Source organism: Lathyrus oleraceus, chromosome 7, assembly GCF_024323335.1.
Source record: "Lathyrus oleraceus cultivar Zhongwan6 chromosome 7, CAAS_Psat_ZW6_1.0, whole genome shotgun sequence".
Taxonomy (NCBI): domain Eukaryota; kingdom Viridiplantae; phylum Streptophyta; class Magnoliopsida; order Fabales; family Fabaceae; genus Lathyrus; species Lathyrus oleraceus.
In genome coordinates this window covers 116,575,665-116,590,436 of record NC_066585.1, presented here as the reverse complement: position 1 = coordinate 116,590,436, position 14,772 = coordinate 116,575,665, and the positions used below count along the sequence as shown (strand labels likewise).

At 34.2% G+C, this 14,772-nt stretch overlaps 3 protein-coding genes across 3 annotated transcripts; 1 reads left to right on the top strand and 2 right to left on the bottom strand.

Annotated features, from left to right (window-relative positions):
- LOC127108349 (transcription repressor OFP5) lies at nt 1–1,452 on the top strand. Its single transcript, XM_051045813.1, has one exon. It carries the CDS (start codon nt 279–281, stop codon nt 1,380–1,382), a length of 1,104 nt encoding a protein of 367 aa, XP_050901770.1. The 5' UTR covers nt 1–278; the 3' UTR covers nt 1,383–1,452.
- Nucleotides 1,453–3,412: 1,960 nt separating this feature from the next.
- LOC127108348 (heat stress transcription factor A-4c) lies at nt 3,413–5,564 on the bottom strand. Its single transcript, XM_051045812.1, has 2 exons — nt 4,620–5,564; nt 3,413–4,504 (listed from the first exon to the last, which is right to left on the bottom strand). Exons 1-2 carry the CDS (start codon nt 4,830–4,832, stop codon nt 3,509–3,511), a joined length of 1,209 nt encoding a protein of 402 aa, XP_050901769.1. The 5' UTR covers nt 4,833–5,564; the 3' UTR covers nt 3,413–3,508.
- Nucleotides 5,565–13,613: 8,049 nt separating this feature from the next.
- On the bottom strand, nt 13,614–14,772 carry LOC127102332 (uncharacterized; the record flags this gene model as incomplete). The annotated part of the gene is made up of 2 exons (XM_051039710.1): nt 14,764–14,772; nt 13,614–14,525 (listed from the first exon to the last, which is right to left on the bottom strand). Coding segments are annotated over exons 1-2 (921 nt in total), but the record flags the coding sequence as incomplete, so codon positions are not given.

The window sequence follows — 14,772 nt, the reverse complement described above, 5'->3', positions numbered from 1 at the left end:
TTATATTACTATGTTTAGTGGGCCTAAGAAAGAGGTCCCTGATTGGTAGAAAACATGTTTGGAGTAGAAATGAAAAAGCAGAAAAAAGTGGTTAAAGTGGTCACTGAACTTGGGGCGGGTATCTCTTTTGAAAACATAACATAGCATGGCATAAAAAAAAACAGTAACAAACCCACGTTCCTATTTAACAACCAAACCGGTTTTGGTCTCTTTCTTCTCTTAAAGTTCACAAACCTTAAATAAGTCAAGAATTCCAACATAAAAATAGAAACCAAACAATGAAGTGGGGTGGAAGAAAAACCTCTTCAGCTTCTTCTTCTTCTTCTTCTAAGCCTTCCTTTATCTCTCATGTTTCTCCTTTTACATGGCTGTCAAAGTTCAAGCAGATGAAAATCAACTCAGACTCGGAGACGAAACCTGAAAAGCCGAAGCTGAACACCCCATCTGATAATAGTTCATCGCAATTTCCTCATGGGAATAGAGGCAGGTTTCATCGAGGTGACGATGATGCTTTCTGGAGATTGTCATTTGGTGAAGAGGTTGCTAATGAGCAAAGGAAGAAAAGTGAAGATATTATGAAGCCAATTTTGCATAATTTGGAGGCTAAAAGAAATGGAAGAAGAAGAAGAAGACAAGATAGAAATTTGATGAATGAAACAAAGAGTGCAAAGGAAGTTGAATACTTAAACAAGAGATATGAGAAAAAAGCAGAGAGAGTTTTACAAGATCAGCTCTTGAAATTACAGAATGCAGAAGAGGAAGAACAATTTGCATCAAGTAAATTCAAATCCTTAGAAAAGGACGAGCTTCGATTCGAATCACCAAGAGCCCATTTCTTTTCCTCTTATGTAGATGCAGAAAGTTCTAACCTTGGCCTTGGAAGTATCAGAGTAAACGGCGTGAAACAATGTGACGGGTTTAAAGCAAAGGGTAACAAAAAGAGGGAATCAGTTCATGTGAGCAGAGAGCTTCAGAGGAGGAAACAAAAGCACAGCTCCAAGGTAAGAGTTCATTCTCCAAAGATGGCTACAAAAGTTGAAATCTGCAAAATAAAGGCAATACAAGATAAAAAGAAAGCAAAACTAAAGATGAAGGAAGAAGAAGAAATTGTCGAGGAAACGGAACAAGGTTTAGATAGCTTTGCTGTGGTGAAGTGTTCTTTGGATCCACAACAAGATTTCAGAGATTCAATGATTGAGATGATCAAAGAGAAACAGATAAGTCAGCCAGAAGAAATGGAAGAGTTATTAGCATGTTATTTGAGTTTGAATTCCAATGAATATCATGATGTAATTATCAAAGTGTTTAGGCAGGTATGGTTATGTATGAGCCAATCTAGTCTGTGTACTAAATCAGACAAGCAATGTTGTTACTATGATTAACAAATAACAACATTTTGCTAAGAATTGTAAATGGTTAATCTTGTTTTACTTATTATAATTCAATTTCACTATTCTCATTATAGACTTTGCACAAGAACAAGTTTTTTGTGCATGCAAATCTCTATAGTACTACCAAGTTGTTTGCATTCAAATCATGGATGCTAAAGTTAAGAACTTAGGATGCTAGTAGTAGTAGGATTTTATCAATATCTTTATTCTTACACAAAAAGGCTAAAGTACTAGTGAGAACCAGAAGTGAAAGCTATAAAGATTCTAAAGATAGAATACATGAATAGTTTGAAAAACATCAAATCATTGTGAACCAGAAGCTACTACATATTTTAGCTTCTATGAATTACAGTGAAAAAGCTCTAAATTCAAGGTGTCAATTTTCCACCACTCAACCAAACACACCCTAAGAAATTGTAGTTGGCATATCACAATCATCTTGGATAAGGTTGCCCATACCATTTCTGATCCTCTAAACCTTTAAAAAAATGATGAACAGTCTGTAATTAATAAACACACTATGTATGGCAATTGACATAATCTACAATATGGGAAAAATAGTAGAGTTAAGAGTACTCTAATAAATATGATAACTAAATTTAGAACTTTTATCCTATTCCTTGCAGATGCCAGAGTCATCACCTCATTAGGCTCTGTGTGATTACAATTATAAATTATAAAAGTCAAGTGTTCATTGAAAAGTATATTTAAATGTTTCTGAATAGAGTCATGTAGAAACACTTTCTTTTGTTGAAAAATTGCATTAAAAGACACGAATACTGATTATCAAATAAATATATTTGTGTAGAAGCACTAGTTCCTCAATACAGCCAAGTCATAGCATATTTTGGCGACTTAAGAAAACCAATAAAAGCAAAAGGTGAGACTCAAAGTTGAGAAGAAGACTATAAAAAGGTCTAATAAGCATTGAATCTGTAAAAGATTAAAAAGACTAAAAAAAGAGTTGAATTTAAACCCAACCACACTTGCTTCCAAGAAGATTGGGAAATATAAAGAACCATTAATCTAATTTAAAATAAAACATATATCAATCATGCATTTTCTTGTTTTACAGCAATGGCGGGTGATCATCTAACAGTTGCAGGCAATCCAAGTTTAGACCTTCTATTGAAACCATAAAAACGTAGCAAATAAGTGCAAAAGGCAACAAGAACAGAAGTTTATAAGGAATGAATAAAAAAATCCTGATTATGATCACAGCCTTCCATTAGTAACTAAGAGCTGAATTATTATGCAGAAACTCACAAAATATTCGAACTGTTTACGACAGGCCACTAGTTTTTCTGAACTAATTAATTTCCTGCATAAGCATTGAACTGTCAATAACAACATGAGTAATGAGTAACAATTAAAGAAGTATTGATAGCATGAAGGCAATAAAATCGCCTTTTATATTTAGATCAAAGGACTTTTTTTCTTCTTCATATTAGCTACACTATGATCCAAACTCTAACACCCAATATTTAATAATTAATGCTATACTTACGTACAAAGCAATTGAAACTATAAAAGAAATATGCATACTTAAATAACCTCTTAAGCAAATGAAATGACACAAATTAAGAGGAGAAAACAGATCAAGTTCAGTAGATTTGTTACCTGGATGACTGTCTATGGCATCAGAAGCCCCAATAGTTCAATCAAAGCACAAATCGAAGCACACAACAGGAAGACAAAAATATTCAATTAAAACCCATCTTACAGATTTCGAAATGAATGAAAACAACAAGAATTCGCAGCTACACTTACGCTCAAAGAGAAGAACAAAAATATCAAGATTATTTGAGTGATCACAGTTCAGACAGTCAAAAGAATCTAGGGAGCTTTTCAGAAATATATGAATTTCCCTAATTGTTCACTGGTTCATTCTTTTAAGTGCAATTCCTAATGGCTCACAGTTCAATTTGATTTTCGGTAAAATTTTGAACAGCCTTAGCTACTTGGCGTGGTTTTGACAAAATAGCATTTGAAGATAAAAATAGAGGCATAATCATCGAAGATGTGGAATATGTATTTTATTGCAGAGAAAAGCAATGCATGCCAATATTTATTACAAGTAATTGTGGGGCATCACAACCAGAAGAAATAGTCAATAGCTACTGAATTTTCTCTACTTGACCAACATTCCCCATCTGTTCCGGAAGAGTATTTGCTTTCCCCATATTCCACCAAAATCTTCCGTGACCACTAGGTTTTCCTTCATTTTTTCGGCTATTATTATCCTTTCTTTCTGATTGTACTTCCTGTGCTTCTGCCGCACCAGGATCCTCTGTCAAGAACTGTTCCCAAAATACATCATTAACCCCAGTTGCGGCAGTGGTGATTCCTACAGGCTGTTCTTTTAATGCAACAGTCTCAGGAGGAGGAGCAGCTGGTTCAGAGTTCATGTCAATTTCAGGCGACTTGGATCGAATTTCAGCTTCTAGTTGCCGACAAGATATAGACAAACTATCAGCACAGCTTGTAGGTTCATCTAAATCAATGTCTGAGTGAGAGTGAACGAAGTTGTCGCCGATTTCGTTTGCAACAGTTTCCCAAAATGTCACGGATGACTCAAGTTGATCCAATTTCTCAGAGTTTAATGTCAAAAGAGTGTTACCCTCTGCAATTTCTCTGGGCAAAGCTACAGAAGTTTCCATACCATCTTCCTCACTAGCTTCATCATTAACACGGCCACTTCTCGCCGGCAACCTTCGTTTTCTATCCATCGTTTCCGTCAGTGGCAAGAGATTCACAGCAACCGCAGGTTTCTGCAGTACTTGAGAAACAGAAGACAACATCTTTTGTTGCTTTTGTTCTATCTTTTCCAACCGATCTTTTGAGCAATGTATTTGGATCTCATATGTTTGCCACTCATGTTGGTATCTATTTATCTCCATCAGAAGCTGTTCTCTATCGTGTTTCAGTTTCTCTATTTCATCGTTCAAACTCTGCCTTTCAGACTCTGATAACGGGGCTTGTGCTTGAAGATTATGCAGAGAATGGCTATGAACCGGCTTCCGTCTATGGATATTCTTCATAAGATGCGGTTGCCCCTTTACAAAATCATCATTGGCAAACTCCCATTGTTCTGGATCAACTTTCCTAAACCCCTGCACATACATATACTATGAATCAGTCCAACCAACCAAAAAGCATAACGAGAAAATCAACACAACAAAAATTCACATCAACAATTACAACAACAATAACATCAAATTTGCTTACATATGTATTCAGCTGCCTGATAAAACTGGAGAAGTTATTATGCTTAAAGAATCTCGGGAGTAAAACCCTCGCAAATTCAGGGGGATTCCACACGACGAAACTTTTGTTACTCATACTCCAAGAAACAATAGGATCCGAGGAAGGATCATCCACCATCTCATAAGTCTTTGCCAGAAAAGGAGGTAAACTTGAACTTCCCTGTGCCTCATCCATCAGTCAAACCCCAATTCCCAACTCACAAATCTCACCCTCCCAACCAAAATTCAAAACCCAAAACCTAATAAATTACCAATCTTTCAAAACAAAAATCAAACCCAAAATCACCTTATATATTCTACAACAACCCACAAAGTAAAAAAAAAACTTAATTTTCCAATCCCTAATCGTACCTAGACAAAACCCCCCAAAACCCTAATACCCAATAATTACAAAAACACCACACCCTAATCACAAATCAGAATACTCCACAACCATTTAACCAAACTATAACCCAGAAAAAACCATCAAGATCACAAACTAGATAGGTAAAAGTTCATTTTCTTCCAAAATTCACCAAAAAAAAGCTAAAGTATCGTAAGTTTCACTTTCGAAACAAACCTAACGTATCAGTTTTCTTTCCCTAAGTGGATAAACTTGGACCTAAAGCAACAATAATTGAGAAATTAGATAGAACAGAAAACAAATTACACGTGGAAGAAAAAACAACGGTGCTAACGTAGTTGGATCTTTGCACAACAAAGGTAAAAGAGGCTAAAAGTGGAAAAGAGAAGAAAATTGTTGTTTGCAGTTTAAGGGTTTTGTGAATCGAATAATTGGGTTCTTTTGTTCATCGTTGAAACGCGTAGATGATCTTTCTACACAGCGTTTTTTCTGCATAACATTTTTCGTAAGCGCTAGGTCAACGTAAACTTAGCGTTGATTTTTCGCAAAAACTGTATCATTAAAATAGAGCTTAATTATGTTTCTATTTATTTATCATGATTAGTTGTATGTTTTTACCTTCATAGATAACATTATTTTATCAACAAAACGTTAATTTAGAGAATATAATATTTCGTTAATTTAGTCTTAAATTATCAAAATCAATGTTTCTTTACTATTCATTGAACCAATGAAATATATGATTCATAGATTAAATACATCAATAAATCTAAAAAAGTAGTAATCTCTATGGTTATACTAATGATTGAAATGTAGTATTATTTATTTTTCTAAGAGATAATTTATTTTTTTAAGTTATTAAATAATTAATATATTAATAAATAAATCAATCAAATAAATTTAGAAAATAAGTTATCTCTTATATAAAAGAATAAAAAATAAAATATAATAAGAAAATAATTATCTTTTAAATAGTAAATTACTTATAACGATAAGAAGAGTATCATCTATCTAACTTCATATTTATTTTAAATTTTAATAAAATAATTAATTATTATATATTATAAATCAAAATTTTAAAATTTATATCATCGATTAATCACAGTCAATAATACTTTATATATAATTAAAGAAAGTCAAACACATTTAAAAATTTAATAATTATAATTAGATGAAAGTGAAAAAAAATTTATAAATTCTATACGTATCAATTAAATTCTTTAACAAACTGTCTATGTATTTTTTATTTCTAAATGTATAATTTATCCATGAAATTTTTTAATATTTATTTTCATGTCAAGAATGAGAATCTTCCACTTCCATGAGAACTAGTTTAAAATACTCCTATCAAAAAGGTTGCTTTTATCTAGGAAACTATTGGATTATTTCATCTAGTTTTTCAATTATTTTAAAACAAAAAAAAATACTTGTGTATGTGCACGTGCTTATCGTGATGAAAGATTTATCAAACATGTGATTATAAACTATTATAAATGAAATTATAATCAATTTTAATAGGACAACAAAAACTATTAAAATCAAGATAATTAAAATAAGACAGGAGATTAAGCTGGCTCAATAAAATATTTTTTGTTAAATTTTAATCGAACGGTAATAATAAAATAATTTTTACAAGTAATTAATATTAAAAAATTTGTAAAACAATAATTTATAATATAATTATAAAAAAAATTATAACATAAATATTATTTTTAGTATGAGATTTGATTTTGTTTAAAAGAAGAAATAAATTTAATAATCATAGGCTTAAAGTTCATGAAAAGATATTTGTCAAGGGGTTCAATAAAAAAATATAAAAAATACTATTTAATTTTATCAATAACAATATATAAAGGGAATATTTCCTTTTGATGTAGCCTATTTTTCTACCATTTTTACCCTTATTTTATTGTGTAATTTATCTAATAACTTCCAATAAAACCACTATTACTAACTTCCACGTAACTTACTACTAATAACTTCCCTATCCTGTAATTTTAAAAAATTATATTTAAATAAAAAATATCACTTATATTTTAAATGATGTGTATTAAAAAAACGGACAATATTGAATAATATATAATATAAAATTTTGACATTTTAGATAAATTCACCTGGGCCATTCATAAGAAAGCCCAATTATTGATATATATAATACTACTAACCCTAAATTGATTTTATGAAATTTAAAAGTTAGCTGCCATTCATTCTTTCACTCTTTGTCTTTTTTTTCAAATAGCATTAGAAAATTAACAATAAATAAGAGAAAGAAAAGACAAATAAACAAAAAATTTATGTATTTTAATTCAATTAAATCGATCTATTTTTGTAGAGAGAACAACTCTCTAATTTAATATATTTTTAAAAGTTGTTATAAGATATTATAAATAAATTAAATAAAATAATTTTTCAAGTTTTTCAAAAACAAACATTATTTCCTACCAAATATTTTCAATTTCTTTAACTCTATATTATTAAATTGTATTACTTAATTGACGATCTCTGACCTAAATAACCAATACGGTCGCATTAAGTTTTGACATTACATATGAATGTCAAACTTACTTCTATCTCTAGAATTTAGTCTTTATATTGTGAATATTCGAGTTCTAAATTTAAAGAGCATTTGTCAATAGCAAATTATAATTGAATAAACTATAAAAGACGTTAAAAGCAAGAATAATCATCGATATGAATGAATAACTAAAAAATATTATAATATCGTGATCAAAAGTAATATGTCAAAATATAGTTAATTACATCTAATTCTAAAAAAAAAAAGTTTAGCTACACATTATCATGGTAGCAAAATAGAAGAAACAAATGAAGTCAAATGGCATCAGAAACGCATCAAATACATATCAAGCTCTCTCTGAAACGTCAAAGCAAATGTTAAAAAGTCAAGATATGCCCAATCTTAAAACCATAAAAAAACACATTTAAAAAAATTAGATTTAAATGTCTGGATTTTCTATGGGTGATGATGCACGAGTTGCATATCATAGAACATGTGCATTGAGGTCATACTTTATGGTTTTGGTAGGCACTTGTATATTTGTGGACAAAAGTGGACTTATGTCGACATTGTCTATATTAAATAATTCATTGACTTGGAGAGGATTCATGAGTACATTTAAGTGACAAATTATTTGGTTCACCCTAATCCAAGTTAGTTAAACCAACTTATGAGAGACGAGACAAATGACAACAAGTAACTATATATTTACAGTATTTTCTTCTGCACCCTGACTCGTATTAATTACATTATACTCGTGTTACAATCTTTGCCACATGTTTGCTCGATTATCCCAATCAGCGGGAATCCGGTAACCGAGTAGTTTCGAGATTCTTTTGATCCAAATGATACCTATTTCACATTGTACGGTGAGCACCATGAGTCACGGCCCTTGGAGGTGATATCTTTATACTCTATATGATTGTCTTATGAGTATAGACTTATGTACCCACATAAACCTGAGCAAGAACAATGGAAATTCAGACATTTACATGGTATACCTGTAACACCCCTTTTTCTACCCCAAAATACTTAACATATAATCAGAGTAAATAAGCACGCATATAAACGAAAGGGCGTCACATCGACGTTTTCAAAAACTAAAAGCTTTCAAAAACCAACATCATTCATCATCAATATACAATACACCTGGTCATTTAAAATAACACATTTCACTTATCATGAATATTCAAGAATATGCGTTCGCAGCGGAAAATAATGAATACTCATGTGTTTCATAAAATGATCTATGTCCCATACCATGATCATCTCTCAATAATCTCCTCAAGATAACTAAAACCATATCTAGAATATTTGGCATTATGGCCTCTCAAACCGCAATTTTCAAATAAACCTGTTCACAAGTAATAACATAATATGTATCCAAATCAGATATGAGTTCAATACTACCAATCTACCCCGTGTTACATGACCAGAGCATTGACTCACTACTTAGTCTCTAAAACAAGGCACCGGAATTCTCCAGCTAATCTCGAGTGAGTTACCGTCCACTTACTTCCGCAATACTACTCTGGAGTATCTGCATGATGCCATGTAAAGCAACATTCAAACAGAAGGGTGAGAATTCAAATCATTATAAAGAAGTATAATAAAGCACAATGATTAAATCAACAATGAACGGAATTCATCACACCTTATATAACCATGTCAATAATATTAACCAACATTTATTTCACATGTTTCAAGCACACATAAAAACTCAGGGAGTATAATATTACAATCCAATACTATATTCCTAATTATACACATAACTACAATTATCACATAATCACATATTTTGCCAAATTATGTATCCAAACATCACCAAATTCAATTTCTATATCTCATACACACCTCGCAATCACATCAATGCAAACATTCAATTATCACATAACTCTAATGTGACTCAATGCAAGACATGTGACTCTATGCATGTGGTACCGCAATGTGAACCCAACGTTTCACCGCTTTCCGATTCAATATCTAGAATCCAAGCCACGCTTCTGATCCGGACAAGATCAAAGCCACTACGCCTATTTCCAATTAAGGATCAACGTCTGTTACGCCTATTTCCATTCAAGGATCAACGTCTAATACCATGTGAACCCACAGTTTCACCGCTTTCCGATTCAATATCTAGAATCCAAGCCACTACGTCTATTTCCAATTAAGGATCAACGTCTGCTACACCTATTTCCAATTAAGGATCAACGTCTATTATCATGTGAACCCACAGTTTCACCGCTTCCACCATGAAGCCGATCATGCCATGAATGAATGTACAAATACCAACACATATGCAATTAAGATCATCTCTACCATCTGAGCATTCCACATATCCCCATAATTCAACTCTATGAATTATCCATCAATGATACATATACACATTCATAACAATATATCATTCATAAATATAGGCTAATTATCAACTACGCGCACTTAAATTGCATTTCAAAATGAATACAACTTTTAAAATCTCAATTTTTCATTTTTCACAGTAAGTAACTGGTTAACGCTCGGTGGGTAACCGGTTAACACAAAACAGAATGCAATTTCCTGCACAGATTTTTAGCAAGTAACCGGTTAACGCTCGGTGGGTAACCGGTTAACGCAAAACAGAATCAGCTTCTGGGCAGGTTTTTGAGCAAGTAACTGGTTAACGCTCGGTGGGTAACCGGTTAACACAAAAACAAAATGCAGAATTTTCTATGTTTTTCATCGTTGGAGGACTTTCGGACATCCGATTTCGATTCAGTAAAAAGTCAAACGTTCAGAAAATTATAACTCATACAATACTCTAAGTATGTAACGTTAATTTGCAGTTTTAACACAATCAAATCATCACAAATTAAGAATACTCATCAAAACCTAACAATTCCAAAACCATGAAATTTAGGGATTTCAACGTAAACATATTTCTACCCATTGACCCAATCATACTAACCCATAATAATAAGGATTCTCCCCCTTACCTCTTCAATTTTCTGGAAACCCTAGCTTCTCTCTTGTTCCTCCCCTCTTATCCTTACTTTTCCTCTTTTCTTTCTTTGTTGCCGTCAAATGATCAAATGAATCCTACTTCTCACTCTCCTCACCTCTTATATACTAGTATTATATTTGGGCTTAAAGAATGATACCTCTAATTTAATTATTAGGCCCAATAAGACCTAGGATTATAATATCTCTATTTAATTCAAATAAATAATTCAATTATATCTCATATCAACTAAATAATTAATTAACACACCAAATTAATTAATATAATCGATTATTATACTACCTAACAACCAATTAATTAATTAACACTCCAAATAAATAAAAATAATATATAGTAATAATAATATAAGAAATAATTACTAAAATTGGGTTGTTACAACTCTCCCCCACTTAAAAGATTTTCGGCCTCGAAAATTTACCTCAAACGAACAACTCCGAATACGATTCCTTCATCTTATCCTCGAGTTCCCAAGTAATATTGCCATTGGCGGCTCCGCCCCATATCACTTTCACCAAAGCAATCTCCTTACCACGAAGCTTCTTCACTTCTTGATCTTCAATTCGCATAGGTGATGTATCAACCATCAAATTATCCCGCACTTGAACATCATCTAATGGAACAACATGTGATGGATCCGCAATGTACCTCCTCAATTGAGACACATGGAACACATCATGAATATTAGAAAGTGACGGTGGTAATGCAATCCGATATGCCACTTCACCTACCCTCTCGGAAATCTGATAAGGACCAATGAAACGCGGCGTCAACTTACGCGACTTCAAAACTCTACCAACACCCGTTATTGGCGTAACTCGAAGAAACACATGCTCATCTTTCTCAAACTCAAGAGCCTTCCTCCTCTTATCATGATAACTCTTTTGACGACTCTGAGAAGCCTTCATCTTCTCTTGAATCATCTTAATCTTATCCGTAGTCTCTTGAATCAACTCGGGTCCAACCATAGCACTCTCTCCCGATTCGTACCAACACAAAGGAGTCCTACACCTTCTACCATAGAGAGCCTCAAAAGGTGTCATTCCATTACTCAAATGGAAACTGTTGTTATACGTAAACTCGATCAAAGGCAAGAAACTATCCCAATTTCCTCCTTGTTCCAAAACACAAGACCTCAAAAGATCTTCAAGTGACTGAATAGTCCTCTCTGTTTGACCATCAGTTTGCGGATGATATGCCGAACTCAAACGCAACTTCGTACCCAAAGCACTTTGCAAACCTTCCCAAAATCTCGAAGTGAACCTCGGATCTCTATTCGAAACAATGCTTGACGGAATACCATGCAAACACACAATCCTTTCGATGTACAACTTAGCAAGTCTCTCCATCGAATAATCCATCCTTATCGGAATAAAATGAGCACATTTCGTCAACCTGTCCACAACGACCCAAATCGCCTCACAATTACTCGATGTTCTCGGCAAACCCGAAACAAAATCCATGGAGATACTATCCCACTTCCACTCGGGAATAGATAACGGTTGCATCAAACCATACGGCTTTTGATGTTCAATCTTTGACTTTTGACAAGTCAAACATGCATACATAAATTCTGCTACATCCTTCTTCATACCTTGCCACCAAAACATCTTTCTCAAGTCTTGATACATTTTAGTAGCACCAGGATGAATACTCAGACCACTTCTATGCCCTTCCTCGAGAATCCTCTTTATAAAATCCGTAACATCCAGCACACAAACTCGATCACGACACCTCATGATACCATTCTCATCAATCCGAAAGTCACCACCTTTGCCTTGATTAATCAATGTCGTAACATCGACTAATTTCAAATCTGACTTCTGACCTTCTCTAATCTCGTCAAGAATGCCACACGTAAGCTTCAACATACCAAGCTTAACACACAAAGGCGTCGCTTCACAAACCAAACTCAAATCTCTAAATTGCTCCAACAATTCAAACTCTCGAATCATCAACATAGACATGTGCAATGACTTCCTACTCAATGCATCGGCTACAACATTCTCCTTTCCAGGATGATAATTCAAACCAAAATCATAATCTTTCAAGAATTCCAACCATCTCCTTTGCCTCATATTCAATTCTTTCTGATCGAACAAGTACTTCAAACTCTTGTGATCACTAAACACATCAAACCTCGATCCAAACAAATAATGTCTCCAAAGCTTCAATACAAACACAACGGCGACCAATTCTAAATCATGCGTCGGATAATTCCTCTCATGAACTTTAAGTTGCCTTGAAGCATAAGCTACCACTTGCCCTTTTTGCATCAGAACACCTCCCAAACCCAATAAAGAAGCATCACAATACACAACGAAAGGTTCTAACGGATCCGATAAAATCAAAATAGGAGTCGTAGTCAATCTTCTCTTAAGCTCTTGAAAATTCGCTTCACACTGCGAAGTCCAAATGAAAGCTTGACCTTTCCTAGTCAACTGCTTCAATGGTAACGACAACTTAGAAAATCCTTCAGTGAACTTCCTATAATAACCAGCCAAACCAAGGAAACTTCTAATCTCAGCAACAGACTTAGGAGCTTCCCATTGAGATACAGCTTCAATCTTCGTAGGATCCACAGAAATACCACCACTTGAAATCACATGTCCAAGAAAACTTACTTCACTCAACCAAAACTCACATTTAGAGAGTTTAGCAAACAACTTCCTCTCTTTCAACACCGATAACGCAATCTTCAAATGCTCGGCATGATCCTCTTCACTCTTGGAATAAATCAATATATCGTCGATGAACATAACAACAAACTTATCCAGATAATCATGAAAAATTCTATTCATATACTCCATAAATACACCAGGTGCATTAGTCACACCAAAAGGCATCATGGAGTACTCGTAGTGACCATACCTTGTCCGAAAAGCAGTCTTTTGAATATCCTCAGCCTTTACACGAATCTGATGATACCCAGACCTCAAATCAATTTGCTAAACACACAAGCTCCAACCAGCTGATCCATCAGATCGTCAATCCTCGGAAGTGGATACTTGTTCTTAATCGTCACTTTGTTCAGTTGTCTATAATCAACACATAATCTCATAAAACCTTCTTTCTTCTTGACCAACAGAACAGGTGCACCCCACGGCGACACACTAGGACGAATAAACCTCTTCTCAAGCAAGTCTTCAAGTTGACTCTTCAACTCTTTCAATTCAGAAGCAGACATTTGATAGGGAGCCATCGATACAGGACTAGTTCCAGGAACTAAATCGATCGAAAACTCAACCTCGCGTTCCGGCGGTAAATCACTTATATCTTCCGGAAATACCTCCGCAAACTCACAAACTATTGGCAATTCTTCAATCGTCCTCTTCTCACGAATATCCAAAGTTGCCAACAACATAAACAACTCGGCACCACCTTGCACCGATTCATCCACTTGCTTAGCAGACACAAACCAATCTTCCTTCGCACCAACCTCAGGAAAAATAACTGTCTTCTCGAAACAGTTGATATACACCCGATTAAATTCTAACCAATTCATACCCAAAATCACGTCAAGTTGCTCTAAAGGAAGACAAACTAAATCAATTCCAAAATCCCTACCAAAGATACTCAACGAACAATTCAGACACGCATAGGAAGTAGAAACAGAACCCATAGCAGGTGTATCAATAACCATACTTCTACGCATATCAGATAATATAAGATTCAATCGCTTAGCACAATCCAAAGAAATGAAAGAATGTGTTGCATCGGTATCAATAATGGCAGTCAAAGGTGTACCATTAATAAAGCACGCACTTTGGATTAGCCTATCATCGGTAGTGGCCTCTGCACCAGACAATGCAAACACCTTTCCCTTCGCTTTCTCCTTCTTTGGCTTATCACATTTGGTACTAATGTGACCTTTCTCACTGCAATTGTAACAAGTCACACTCGAACCAACTCCACACTGGTTTGCTCTGTGGCCACTCTTGCCACACTTGAAACACGTCACAGAATCCTTACTGCAATCAACAACACGATGACCTTTAACGCCACATTTGAAACACTTAAGTGGAGTAGAAGATCCTCCCCCACTTGGCTTCTTGCCAAAACCAGATTGTCTCCTCTTGTCATCATACGGTTTCCCATGATCCTGGTTTTTCCCCTTCAAACTCTTGTAGAAAGAAGCACTTTCCCTACTCTCCTCATCATAAATCCGACTCTTGTTAACCAACTCCGCAAAACGAGTAATCTATTGGTAACCAATGGCCTTCTTGATATTATGTCTCAAGCCGTTCACGAACTTCAAGCAT